Source organism: Elephas maximus, chromosome 2, assembly GCF_024166365.1.
Source record: "Elephas maximus indicus isolate mEleMax1 chromosome 2, mEleMax1 primary haplotype, whole genome shotgun sequence".
Lineage (NCBI taxonomy): Eukaryota > Metazoa > Chordata > Mammalia > Proboscidea > Elephantidae > Elephas > Elephas maximus.
Window position 1 is genome coordinate 80832459 of NC_064820.1, and position 14628 is coordinate 80847086.

The 14628-nt window shown below is 43.7% G+C and overlaps 1 protein-coding gene across 3 annotated transcripts in view; it reads left to right on the forward strand.

Moving 5' to 3' along the window:
* SV2C (synaptic vesicle glycoprotein 2C) overlaps positions 1-14628 on the forward strand; it is a 267450-nt gene that overhangs the window by 132017 nt on the left and 120805 nt on the right. For all 3 annotated transcript variants that reach the window (XM_049865919.1, XM_049865928.1, XM_049865936.1), the window contains one exon: positions 5635-5786. In XM_049865919.1, the coding sequence (XP_049721876.1) occupies positions 5635-5786 (152 nt within the window). The remainder of the gene's footprint in view (positions 1-5634; positions 5787-14628) is intronic.

Consider the following 14628-nt stretch of genomic DNA (forward strand, 5'->3'; position numbering starts at 1 on the left):
CTGGCATGCCGTACCTAGCACTGGACAGTCTTTGTGGAATCCAGTTCTAGAGAGTAAACCGTTAGTGTCTGTCCACTGAGCCAGGTGCTACGGACTGGAAGATAATTAAAGATATAGTACCTACCTTCAAAAAGTCTTCAGTCTAGTGTAAACAATGTATAAGCATTCTGATGGGATATGAAACACTTGTAATAGTTAACACTCCAGCAAGTTGTGATGTTTTCCCTCTGCTTAAAGAACGTCACAGGGAGAGGAGGGATAATGTCTTCCCCGAAATAGATGATCATCCTGCAATGAGAAATGTGAATGCCTCAGTTGTTTTATAGGTCTCTTGAGTCCGAAGAACTATGCAAAGGATTTAAACAGAATCCCTCAGTCTTCAGACTCATTTATCCCTTGGTATTAGAGTTCCTTGCAGTCAGCTTTACAGACAGATACTGAGAGACATTCATGCCAAGTAACCACCTTAAAAAAGAGGCATTAAATCAAAACAAGCTGGACTGATTATCAACCCCTAAACGTTGGTATTCTCTTATGCAACAGTGGTTTGTTTAAAACTAACAAGCAAGTCTACAGTCTTCCACCTGCAATTTTAGCTACCGTGGGGCACTGACTGGGTTTTGGGAGTACATTTATCTGCATTCAGAAGGGTCTGGCATATCTTGGCATGCAATTGTGCCTTCACAAAGTATGAGTTACAGCTGTTACACATGGAACATCCAGAACCCTGAGGGAACGTTAATTAGGAGGTGAAAAGTCGGTAAAAAAACTGGGACTCTTTTATGCATTGAAAAGTAATACCCCACATTAGGGGCCTGGGACTTTATGGGGCAGAGAAATGGATTCTTCACATATAATGACAAAAGGAGTAGTACTAAATAATTGTGACTCAGACATTTTATTTCCCACTAATGTTATGCATTGTAATGAAATCATTTTAAATCTGTTTAGAACATTGTCAAATTTTTTCATCTGCTATGTTTCAAGGACTGTGTCCTTTTAACTGAGCTGAATCCAAATTAAAGTTCCTTTTCTTAAACTGTCGCTTAAGGGACCAGCAGCTATTTGGGGCTCATGTTAGTATTGATTTGAATATGCCATAACCCACTCCAGTTGTTCAGGTTAAAGGCAAGAAGGGAGGCATGATGGAGAACAAGTCTACACTGAAGTGTTAGTTTAGGTGCAAACTGAGAGAGCTTCAGAGAGGACTTCACTCCCTTGGGAGCATCCTCCTATTCTTCCAGATGAAAAGAGGCACAAGGACCCTGAGAACAGGGAGGCTGAAAAAGTAAACCAAGGCCTTCCTTCTAATTAACTCAGTCAACCAAAGAAAGATGAATGCATCTGTCTTCTGTGGCTGAGCCACCAAGTTTCTGAGGGAAGTGCAGCCCTTAGTAACCCAATGCCAAGCCAGCTGGAAGGGCCCAGACCAACTGTCAGTCAGCGTTGTTGGCCTGACCCGGTACTTCTCAAAGTGGGGCCCCTAAACCACCCACCACAGATGCATCAGGGATACTTGTAAGAATGCAGATTTCTAGGGTGCAAAAACCAGAATCTCTGGGGTTGAAACCCAGAAATAAGCATTTTTAATAAGTGCTGGAGGTGACGCTTAGGCTTACTCAAGTTTAAGAATCCCTAGAAATTATCTGGAAAATAGGTGAGCAAATAGATCAACTACTGGAGAGATGAAGGGTGAATATTGTAGACTGTCCCTGTATGCATGTACTGTGCTACCCTCTTCCCCAGTATTGTTCCTGTGGCCCCGCCTCACCACAGAGGCTGCAGATCATGATACAGAATGTCTGCACTGCATAAGTCCACATTGTGGGGAAAATGATGCAGCTGTAGGTTCAAGACCCCATCTTACCTTGTGTATATTGCAGTTGGACTGTAATGCATCTACTGAGAGGTCATTGGTGGTTCAGTGGTAGAATTCTCGCCTTCCATGAGGGATGCCGAATTTGATTTCCTGCCAATGCACCTCATATGCAGCCAGTATCCCTGACAGTGGAGGTTTGCTTATTGCTGTGATGCTGAACTGGTTTCAGAGGGGCTTCCAGACTAAGATGGATTAGGAAGAAAGGCCTGGCAGTCTACTTCCAAAATCAGCCAATGAATCACAACAGGAGAGCGTTTTGTTCCTTGTGTATGGGGTTTGCCATTAGTAGGGGGGACTCAATGACAGCTAACAACAAGAACCATCTACTGAAGTGGGCTACAGAGACCAGCTTGAGGAGGGGATGGAAGGGAAAGCAGAGCCTACCTACAGACTCTAAGAGCTAATACACCTTTCTCATGGAGTATTTTCTCCTGCCGTTTTGCTGCTTCCAACTCACGTGAACTACTGGCTCGCCATCTTTTGCCAGTTCCTGTCATAACCTGCAGTTAACCCCTTCTTAGAGATTTCCGTCATGCTGTGAATGAATATCCAGGAGAAGTTGAGTCTTTTGACAATAGGGAAAGTTCCCAGAATGAGTGTGAGGCATGCAATGTGTGAATCTTGCAAAGTAGAATGTTCAAAAAACTCCATTTTTACTTTTTCTGCTGCTTTATCAGCTATAATTTGAACTATGAAAGGACAGGGGACTGTGTCCTATTCAAAAGTGAGTTGATAATAAGTTCTTAAACAATTTGTTTTGTTTTAAATGAATGAACAGCACTAGATGTTTGTAGTATGAGTCCTCAAGAAGCCAGGCAAAATCTAGGTGAGTTGACATAAAGACAATGTTCTACTCCTACTACGGTAAGTAGCATCTAGGTTCTTAAAAGCTTGTGAGCAGCCATCTAAGATACAGCTGTTGGTCTCTTTCCCTCCGGAGCAAAGGAGACTGAAGAACACCAAAGACTCAAGGAAGCAATTAATCCAGAGAACTAGTGGCCCACATGAATCAAAATGTCCACAAGCCTGAGACCAGAAGAACTAGATGGTGCCCTGCTACCAATACCAACCGTCCTGACCAGGATCACAATAGAAAGCCCTGGTTACAGAGGGAAAAAATATATATATCTATGTAGACTAAAATTCAAATTCATAAAAAAGACCAAATTTACTGGTCTGAGAGAGGTTGGAGGAACCCCCAAGACTATGGCCCTTAGACACCATTGTAACTTGGAACTGAAGCCAAACCCAGAGTCACCTTTCAGCCAAATAATAGACAGGCCTATAAATAAACAACAACACACAAGAGAAAAGTGTTCCTTAGAACAATCATCCACATGAAACCAAAAGGACAACATATGCCAGAAAGTGAAGGTGGGAAAATGGGACAAATAGAAATGGATAACTCAGGGTGGTAATGGGGAGAGTGCTGACGCATTGTGGGGATTGCAACCAATGTTGTAGAACTATTTGTGTATAAACTAACTGGCTCTGTAAACCTTCACCTAAAGCATAATTTAAAAAAAAAGAAGAAGAAGAAGCCAGGCAAAAACAAAAAGAAGCCAGGCAAGAGAATTGCCTAGTCATCTAGGCTAAACAACCAGCTCTGACAACCCATCATATGCATTCCTTTCTTGCCGGAGGGTTTGATTGATGGACTTGAACTTGGTTAGCTACCCCTGTGAATGAGTGGTTCTAAATTGCCATGTGCTGCATTTGAAGTCACAGGGATACATACTTCTAGGGATTTTAGTAGAACAACTGCATTCATAGTTCAGAAGAACAGGTGTAAGTTAGTGATTTTTTTAAATTCTTTTAATAGCAACTCTCACGCTGAAACACTTGTAACACATTTTACCAGTAAAAGAAAACAGTTGCTATCCATTCAATTCCAACTCATAGCGACCCCATGTGTGTCAGAGTAGAACTGTGCTCCATAGGGTTTTCAATGGCTGATTTTTTCAGAAGCAGATCACCAGGCCTTTCTTTCGAGGTGCCTCCGGGTGGACTTGAACCACCAACCTTTCACCCAATCGTGTGGTTATCAGCCAAGCATATTAACTGTTTGCACTACCCTGGGACTGCAGCCCACTGTACATATAGTAAATATCTATACAACAGAAACACAAGTTTCATGAAACAATACTTACCCTTATTATCTGGTTTGCACTCAAGTATTTTTATTTCTATTTAATGTTTTTAAATGCAGTTTAAAGCTTACTAAATTAATTTTGCAACCCATAGTTTGAAAAACACTGGCCTAAGAGGTGTGCCTATATCCAGTGGTGATTAACTACTGCAGGGGCAAACTCATGAAATGATTCCGTATTTGAACCTACCAGCTGCTACAGAGTGACCTTACAAATCCTGTGGTCCATTTAGTACATCCAGTTTGCTACAAATATGGTATTCCCCTAAATTGCATTTGCTAAGGTCATTGCCAATACGCCTTTATCATCTCAAAGACTATAAAAAAAAGATCAGTTCTTGCTAAATAGATTAACACATGTTCTATGCCTTGACATCGTATTTACATGAAATGTCAATAGCAATTTACCTTACAGAAACCTGAACATAAACGTATTAGTGCGTACTTTTTAACTGTATTACTAGGTATTGTCTCCACAATCTGTTTATATTGTTGCTTGCATTTTTTTTTTTTTAAAGAATTCACAAGTTGCCTGGCAGGATAATAAGTAATGTTTTTCCATACTACCTTACTCTCTGAGGCAGTGGTTCATAAAATTTTGGAGTCAAGATCTATTTGAAATTCTGATGAATTCTATACCCCATCTCCCTAGAACAAACAAAATTTTAATTCCTTGGGCCCTCATTTGAGAACCTTTAATGGAGGATGTCTGAGAAGAAGTCACCATTACTATCACCTCTCCAGAGCTTGGTCAGCAGCTCTTACAAGTAGCTCCTACTGGAAGGAAGCATCATACCCCGTTCTGTTGGTATCGAAACCAGCAGCTTCTTATTCGTTTCCACCAGTGTCCCTTTCACATTGTACTTACTCAGCAATGGGTTGGGACCAGAACAAATGAGGGAGCAACGCCATTGTCCTTTGTTTGTCAGCACAAGAACGTGACTAGGCTGAAGGACCAAGTGCTCTCTGGTAGCAGAGCGTGAGTACTGACTGCAGATGGCCCTGAAGAGGTGTTTGAAGCTTTTTCCCAAGTCTCCATGTCATGGAAGGGACATATCAAAGTATCTTTTTAAAAGTAGATTAATGTTCACTAGATTATACCAAGTTATTTTATTTTGTTATAAATTTAACACTAAGCAGAAAGCCCACCTGAATCTCAGACTTGCTGTTGTTGTTGGTGGGTGCATCAAGTTACTTCTGACTCATGGCGGCCCCATGTGCTACAGAATAGAACTGCTCCACAGGGCTTTCTTGGCTGTGATTTTAACAGAAGCAGACTACCAAGACTTTCTTCTGCAGCAGTGCTGGGTGGGTTCGAACCGCCAACCTTTAGGTTAGCAGTCCAGCACAAACTGTGCCACCTAGTTTCTATAAATCACGTAAGTAGGGCATATCTTCATTGCAGGTTTCAAGTTTGGGAGGGATAATAAGCATGGCAAGTATAATATTAAAATTATAAATGAGGGAAAGATACATTTACTCAATACGCTGGGACAGGGATGGTCTCTGCAGTGAGCAGAGTTAGAACTTGCCTGGGCTCTGTCCTTTGCGTCTCACCCTGGCTGCACAGGCCCCACGTTCATGCATTCGCTGTACCTCTTGGCAGGATTGGAGGAGCCATCCCCACCGTGTTCTCCTACTTTGCGGAAGTTCTGGCCCGGGAGAAGCGGGGCGAACACCTGAGCTGGCTCTGCATGTTCTGGATGATCGGTGGCATCTACGCCTCAGCCATGGCCTGGGCCATCATCCCGCACTACGGTAAGAGGCTGGCCCGGCACCGGCGGACGGTCGCCTCGTTTCACTTCAGCCTGCATTCCCATCCCTTTCCTCCCTGGTAAGCGCTGGTTGGAGAACAGCACTGTCATCATATTTCTCCTTGCATACTCACCACGGTCTTTTTTCCCCCTGCACAGAAGTCTATTTAAGGTAAGACTGTGTCAGTGGTCCGTTTTGCAATACTGTGTTTTGTTGTCTTAAAGCCATTACTTTCACTTTTTTCCTCTGTGTTAACAACTCTGGGGTACCCAACTAAGTGGAGGTGAGAGAACACACAGATATAATCAGATCCAAGTGAACAAGCTTTATATTTGCTCTTGGGACTGTATTCATCCCCTCTGGGCCCAGAGCAAAGAGCAGTCCTAGGTCAGCCCATCGCTTCCGGCAGCTCAGAACTGAAATGGGAGTGGGAAGAAGCCTGTCTCGTTGTAGACAAACTACGTGCAGAACTGGAGAGGTGAATCTGCCAGTCCACGCTCCCCAGGTCCTCTCCTCGGTTTCCCCTAAGTACTTAGTTACTGTTCTGCCACTTCAGGGTACTTACTTGAAGGTTTCAAGTTTCCAAAAGTATTCTCCCGCTCTGAAGCTAGAAGCTCCCAGGTGCTTCATCCACAAGCAGTGCAATGCAGGGAGAGGCTAACAGAATCCAAGAATAGAACTCCATGGATAAATGAAGAGGGACGCATTCTGGTTATTTTGTGTACTTGTGTGTGTGTGCAAACAGGCTGAGGTTTGCAAAATATAAACACTGTGTAAACTAAAACCACATGTGAAATTAGATTTCAAAAGCTCACTCTGCTCATTTCCCATTTTTATGCTTTTGTTTTAGAACAGAGCAATTATCCCATTTTAAAGCTTAGTTCTGTTAGGGAACAATCTTAGTGAATATGACTCATCACTAAATTCAAAGAGGTAGACTTCAGTACGCAGATGCGTTATAATTTGTTTTACCACACTGAGTTACCAAATTCATGTAGTCATATTCTTTCTTTTGCTAAACTTAAAATGTTACCTGAAAATCAAAATCTTATGTAACCAAAACTAAAAACAAACAAATCAAAAAAACAAGACATAGGAATTGGTTACTTGTCTTGAGGAGAACTATTATTGGCTAAACATTTGAGTTTGGGGTGCCAAGCTCAAGTGATGGGTTTCTCGTTTTTAGACTCTTTGGTCACTTCTGGGGGCAGAGATGGCCTCACACAGGCTGTTCCTTGTATCCACCATGAGGCCTGTCTTCTGCCACCACTGGAGGAATTAAAGGAGATTCTCCTCTTTCATCTGGGTTGTGAGCATCACCTCAAAACCTTCCTCTGTAGAGCTGCATCTGATTCATGTACCACTCACCTTGTTGTTTCAAATGGAAGAGTGGCTTCGTTGTTATGTAAGGAATTGTTTCACAGAAACTATACCCATTCCTCACTTATCAACATGGTTAGGTTCCAAAGACCAGGTCATTATGTGAAAATCGATTGTATGTGAAAATGGAGGATGACCGCATCAGATCACAAAACGGAGAATGACTACATCATTACATAACTGCCAGATTATATCATTGCATAACTGTCAAATTACATCACTACATAACTGCCAAACCACTGAGAATTATGGCCCAGACAAGTTGACACATAACCTTACCATCACAGCCAGCATTACTCTTGCCTCACACCTTGGTGTTCGTTACTGCCAGACATACATCATCAATGCACAAAACAGTTGGATAGTACATTTTTATTATTGTTGTAAATGCAAAATGTCAGGTAACGAAATAGTCAATAAGTGAGGAGTAGGTGTATGTATGTTGTGTGGTGTGGAGTTGATTTTGACTCATGGTGACCCTATAGGACAGAATAACACTGCCCCATAGGGTTTCCTAGGCTGAAATCTTTACAGGAGCAGATCACCAGGTCTTTTCTCCCTTGGAGCAGCTGGTGGGTTCGAAAGGCCAACCTTCTGCTTAGCAGCCTAGCACTTAACCGTTGTGTCACTAGAGCTCCTTGGAGCTATGTGTAAAGAGGCCAGAAGTCAGATACAGAACATGGGCAGAGTCCAGCATTACCCAGCATTGCCCCCAGAGCTGCTGCAAGCCAATATGCAGCCTTTGTACAAATTAAAATAAGGTGCCCTCTCCAGGTGGATGCAACTTCAGCTCCACTCACCAGCTCTGCCAGGCACTTGTCTAGGGCACAAGTTCAAAACTTTGCACAGCAGCTGTACTTCTTAGCCCCTGTCCAGGTCAGCCTTAGTCTTCTGTCTCAGCCTCTGAGCACAGCTCCTTGACTCCAGCCAAACCTGCTCTCTAGAGCCCCGGGGTTCCCAAGGTTCATTTTTTTCCCCTTCGTGGCCCTCCCTTCCCATTACATCTCACAAAATTTCTCCTGCTGGCCTTCCAAGCTAATAACTCAGCTTGGTTCCTGTAATCTGCACCTTTCCACCAGGCCTGGACATGATTGTGTTCATTTTTGTTTTTTGCTCTTCAGACTCTTGCTTTTCACACATCTTCGCCCTCTTAACTGCGGATGGCTCCAGGTTTTATGTCTCTCACCACCGTTGATCAGTAGTCATCCACAAAGAATTAGCACAATATCCACCTTTATTTTATTCAAGTACACATAACACATATCTTGTTTATTGCAAAAAGGGCTACCCTACTCCATATATAATTGGGAAAAGGGAAGGTTGTGAATCATAAACAATGCATGAAAAGTTACAGAAGCAATCACCATGCAGTAAAACTAATTGCATCTAAGAAGGCTGACATTTATTTTTATGTTAATGAAACCCTGAGAAATACTAGAAATTAGCTACCTAGAATATTAAAACCTTAAGTCCATGATTTATTGCAGGATTTCCATGGCCAGAAGTGTGGTGAAAGCAGCAACTTAATTTAGTTAATTGTGTCTGCATACTGGAGCCCTGGTGGTGCAGTGGTTAAGAGTTTGGCTGCTAACCAAAAGGTCAGCAGTTCGAATCCACCAGGCACTCCTTGGAAACCCTATGGGGCCGTTATGAGTTGGAATTGTTGCAACGGGTCTGGTTTTTTTGAGCCTGCATATTAAAATCAACAGGGGATATTTTTTTTTAAGTACCCTTGCTGAGTTTATTGCTACGCTCTTTTTAAAAATTGAGATATAATTCACGAAACATAAAACGTTATTATACTCTTGCAACTTGTAGAATGTTAGTATTTTTTTTCAAAAAAAAACTTAATTAAAAAAATCCTGTGCTAAGACTTCTGGGGTGATGACGATGTTCTGTATCTTGATCTGGGTGGGGTGTTTCAGAGGTAACCCACCCGTTGCCGTGGAGGCATTTCTGACCCAAGGGAGTAGAACAGAGTAGAACTGTGCTCCATAGGTTGATTTTTAAGAAGTAGGTCACCAGGCCTCTCTTCTGAGGCGCCTCTGGGTAAACTCAAACCACCAACCTTTCAGTTGGCAATAATGGCGTTAACTGTTTGCAGCCACTTTTCAGGGATACTCAGTTGTAAAAATTCATCAAGCTGGGTGCTGAAGATTTGTGCACATCACTATATGGATGTTACACTTTTTCACCAGTGCTTTTCAGTAAAGGTTCCTCTCTAACTTTCCAAAAAAGCCCATGTTTGGGTCCTACCCAAGAATAATTGAATCACATTTTCTGGGCCTGAGGACTAGGCATCAATATTTTTTAAAAGCCCCTGAGTGGTTCTAATGTGCAGCCAGGCTTGAGATTCTCCATTTCCCTGCAGGAAAGAGTGGGTGATCTCAGAAGCCTGGTTTTATGCTGATCTCCTGGACTTCATTGTATTCAGGGAGGGCTGTAGAATGAGAGTAAAGAGAATCTTGAGAGCCTGACCTGCATGATTTTCCAAGTTCACATATTTACGCGAGTTTGCAAGGCTAAAGCACGTTCCTGCTCATCGAATTTAGATTCACACTGAAAAAGTAACCTTTGACATCTAGATATCTCTTCTTTTCCATGACACATCTTTTTAGTTAAAACAGAGAGGGGGTTAAAAGTCCATACGCTTTCCCTTCGGCCTCTGAAAAAAAAAAAAAAAACTTTTTCTTGGAAATTCTGTGCTATATAAATGATGCTGCAGCCCATGAAAACAAGAGCATGTGGTCCCTGACCCTCCATCCTCTTTTATTCAGGAGACCTTTGAGCACCACCTGTGCATGTGTGTTGGGTTTTCACCTGGCAGGAGAGGAATGCAAGAGAATCATAAAGCAACTCAAAGCCAGGTTCTGGCCCTGCTCACACTGGTAACTGGATTTGCTCTGGAGGAAGGAATCAATAATTGGCATCCACATTGCAAGTATATTTCAAATAATAAATAAAGGCAAATTATTGTCAGGCTCATGGGGAGAAGGTGCCCTTCCAGTTTCTGGCCTTTGTCTTTCTGCATTTTACCAGAGCAGTAGGTACAGAAAGCCCTGAGCCTGGTGCCAGCACGCTTCAATTCTGGCTCCAGACAAGCCTCTGACGCAAAGTATGCCTTTGGCTGGTCACTCAGGATTCTGGAGGAAAGTACAGACAGATCCTTACCAGGTTAAACACAACACCAGAAAGGATGTTTGGATTGCTGCCAAGAGCTGGTGAATTGGAACGTGGGCGATGGCCAGGAGTTTGTGCCAGACGGTGGGGTCAGCTTGACCAGCTGAGCCGAGTTTCTTTACAATCATCTGATAATGATGGTGCTTTCCCTTCACATCCCCACTCTTGGGGTTGAAAATTTCCACGGAGATAGACGGTTGCTGGCATCTGAAGGTTTCAACATAAAATGACCTCACCGTGCTCTGACAAGGTCTTAGGAGGGAGGGTGCTTGGAGGTCATCACTCCAGATGCACTGGTCCTGCTGGCCACCTCTCTGTGACCAACTCCTTCCACTCAAGAGCTTCTGGACTATGTTTCTCCCCCTGTAGCAGAGCACTACCACCCATCTCTGTTTGTCGTACCATGGTGGCTTTTGTGTTATTATGATGCTGGAAGCTATGTCACCCATATTTCACATAGCAGCAGGGTCACCAAAGGTAGACAGGTTTCAGCGGAGCTTCCAGACTAAGACAGATTAGGAAGAAAGGCCTGGCAACCTACTCCTGAAAATTAGCCAAAGAAAACCCAATGGATCACACCTGAATATTGCCTGACTCGCTTGATTAGGACACATCACAAAACCAAAACCAAACCTATTGCTGTAAAGTCAATTACAACTCATAGCAACCCTATAGGACAGAGTAGAACTACCCCATAGAGTTAAGGCTGTAATCTTTACGGAAGCAGACTGTCATATCTTTCTCCTGGAGAATGGCTGGTAGGTTCAAACCACTGACCTTTTGGTTAACAGCCAAGCACTTAACCACTGCACCAGCAGGGCTCCCAAACACATTGCTGTCAAGTGGATTCCAGCTCCTAACAACCCTGCAGGACAGAGTAGAACTGCACCATAGGGTTTCCAAGGCTGTAAATCTTGACGGAAGCAGACTGCCACGTCATTTTCCGCCAGAGCAGCTGGTGGGTTCAAACTGCCTACCTTTCAGTTAGCAGCCAAGCTCTTAACCATTGCACCACCAGGGCTCCTCGGACACATGATTAAAAAAAAAAAAGAAAGAAAGAAACACTGCCGTAGAATTGATTCTGACTCATAGTGACCTCGTAGGGTTTCCAAGGCTGTAAATCCCTGTGGAAGCAGACTACCACATCTTGTTCCTGAGGAGCCACTGGTGGTTTTGAACCAGCGACCTTTCCGTTAGCAGTTGATCACTTTAACCACTGCACCACCAGGGCTCCTTAGGGCATGTCATAGAGGGATCAGTTACTGAAGGAGAACATCATGTTTGGTGAAGTAGAGGGCCAGCGGGGGCGAAGGAGACCCGTGGTGAGATGGATTGCCAAAATAGCCACACTAATGGGCACGAACATGGCGGCAATCACGAGGATGAGGCAGGCCCGGGCACTGATTTGTTCTGTTGTACAAAAGGTCACCATGAGTCGGAGTCAACTGACAGCAGCTAAGAACTACGCATTCCTACTAGAGCAGGGAGAGAGGGAGGGAGGGAGGGAGGGAGGAAGGATAGCAAACCTCGAAGGAAATGTCCCTGCCTCAGGAATTAGGCTACCTGCAACAGCTGAGACCAGGTATTTAGAAAGTGTGGCTCCTCTTCACCCTGAACCCACTCAAGCCCACATACTCCTGACCTACAGGGGGAAGGAATACCAGTTCACACACACACACACACACACAAAAGCAATATTTTCACGAACAGAAAATTCAGTATCTGTGAAGGTTGCCTGTCAGCCCTCCTGCCTTCCTCTTTCTCCCCACACACCACTGTAATCAGGACACAACAGCATTTAATGGAAACCCCACTGCCTTGGGGGAAATGGGAACACGCACTGAGTCAGATCCACTTTTCCTCCTTGGTGAGAGCTTTCATTTAGGCCCAGGCTTTGGCGTTGTGGCTGTATTGCAGCACTGTCCATTCCATTAAGCCCTGTGTCGTCATTTTCCCTTTTAAATTTGCTTGCGCATCATTTGAGGTGTTCTCCCCTGCTGGGTGCATTACACTGTGTAGCAAGGACATTCAGTTCGTTAAGTGGAAAGGTTCTCGTTTCAGCGCAGAAACACCGCAGCTCTTAAAGCCCACATCACTCTCTTCTGTACTCAGTGCCTAGAACAATCCTAAGGCCTCTGTCTGGCCCACCCTTCACGCAAACCTTATCAGAGCCAAGCAGAGGGCACCCATAAAGCCAGAGTTCACCCCTTCCCACCCCTCCAGCAATGAGATGTCCCTATACACATTCCCCAGTTGTCTCAAATTACCAAGACTTAGCTACCTGAATATGCGAAGATCATGCTTTCCTTCTCCCTAATGGTGAAAGGACCCCAGGTGGCACAGTGGTTAAATACTTGGCTGCTAACCGGAAGGTCTATGGTTCAAACCTACCCAGGAGAAAGACCTAGCAATCTGTTGCTCTAAATAGTACAGCCAAAGAAACCCTATGGGGCAAGGAAACCTAATGGTGAAACTGGGGTAAGGGGAAGGGAAGGTAGTGAAATAGGTGACTCGTTGAGGAGGGAAGCAGGATTATCTTTTGATGTCTTGTTCACAGGAAGGAAGGTACTGTGGCCAAGAGAAAGGGGTGTTGTGTGAGAGATGAGCCTGAGTCTCTGTCCTACGGTTTCTGGGTGTGGGTACTTTGTCCAGTCCCAGTCTTCTAGTCAGCTTTGTGGTGAGGATTAAGCGTAATAATTATGTTAGAACATCAGGTGCAAACTTAGTGCTCAAATGGTGGCCATTATTGCTAGGAGGTGCTTATCGTACATGGATTCCTGTCAGAGCAGCTGACTGTGAGCATAGAAGCTACAGGAAAAGAGGAAAAAGGAGCTAAAATGCATCAACCTCGCCTAAAAGGTGAGGAGATGAGAAGAGTCAGAGAAAAGCACAAAGAGGATGAAAGTTAAAATAATCAGAGAGAATCAAGAAAAAATAATACACTAAATCCGTGAATACCTAGAACCCAATGAACCAGAATCCTCAGTTTGTTCATTTGTTACATGAATTAATAACTAGGGGGCACATGCTATATTAAAGACTTATCATCAAGGCCATGGTGCCACCCTACCCTGGTAGGAAGAATACACATTTGATGACCCCTAACCTACTGGCAGATATCACCAGCTGATCCTGTGGGTTACATGGGCAGCGGCAGAGCCAAGTTCTATCCCAGCTGCAAAGTGTCTGAGACCCTGGGGGCGGGCAGTTGGGGAAGTAGTCAACAGCACGAGCTTAGATGTAAGAAAGGGCCTGGTCCAAGCCAGCTCTGCCATTCTCTTGCTTTGTCACTTAACAATAGTTACCTAGGCTGTCTGGTCTTCAGTTTCCTCATCTATAAAATGGGCATAATACTAATAATACTACCTATAGGATTGCTGTATTTAAACAAAAACAAGAAAACCCAAACCCACTGCCATTGAGTCAATTTCGACTCATAGCGACCCTATAGGACAGAGTAGAACCTCCCCATAGAGTTTCCAAGGAGCTGGCTGATGAATTCAAACTACCGACCTTTTGGTTAGCAGCCGAACTCTTAACTACTGTGCCACTAGGGCTCTGCTGTATTAAAGGAATATATAAAAAGTGGTTACTTAGCACAGTGCCTGGCACAAATGTTCATTAACTATTGTCTTTCCACAGATGGGGCTGAAATTGGGAGACGGGAAGGAAGAAAGAATTAGAATGTTAGAAAGACTTTGCTACCTTTTCCCAAATACGGTTTCTCCAACAGTTGGCCTATGATTTGAAGGTTTTGGGGGTGGCTAAAAAGGGGAAAGGCACAGGAACAGAACTTGAAGGCATGCCAAAGTACTCTGCGTGTACTCCAGGGTGTTGGTGATAAAAAAAAAAAAAAAAAATTAGGGTCCCATTCACCTACCAGGCCCAGCCAGGAAAGGCAGGTGCTGGGGTGCCCTGCAGCCCTGACACCATCGCTGCCATATTTCACTGAGTGTCTCGGCTCTGAGGTTTTTATACTCATGTGTCAGAGTAGGTCATTGCAAGGAGAATTGTTCTGATACATAAATATACACCGTTGTGATTTCTTAGCTTTTTCCATTTCAGGATCAATCCTATCTTTCAACCCTTGGCCCTCAGATTTCTTTTACTCTATTGTTCAGTTTTCCCCATTCAGTAATAAGATACATTACCGTAAAAGAGTGATGATAAAAGTCTTTAAGGGCTTAAGAAATGGATGTGATATTTAAAAAAGACATTATCATGGTTAAAGTGTATGCCTGTTTCTTTTAGTGGTCTGTTTCATTTGTCATGGTACTCAAAAGCA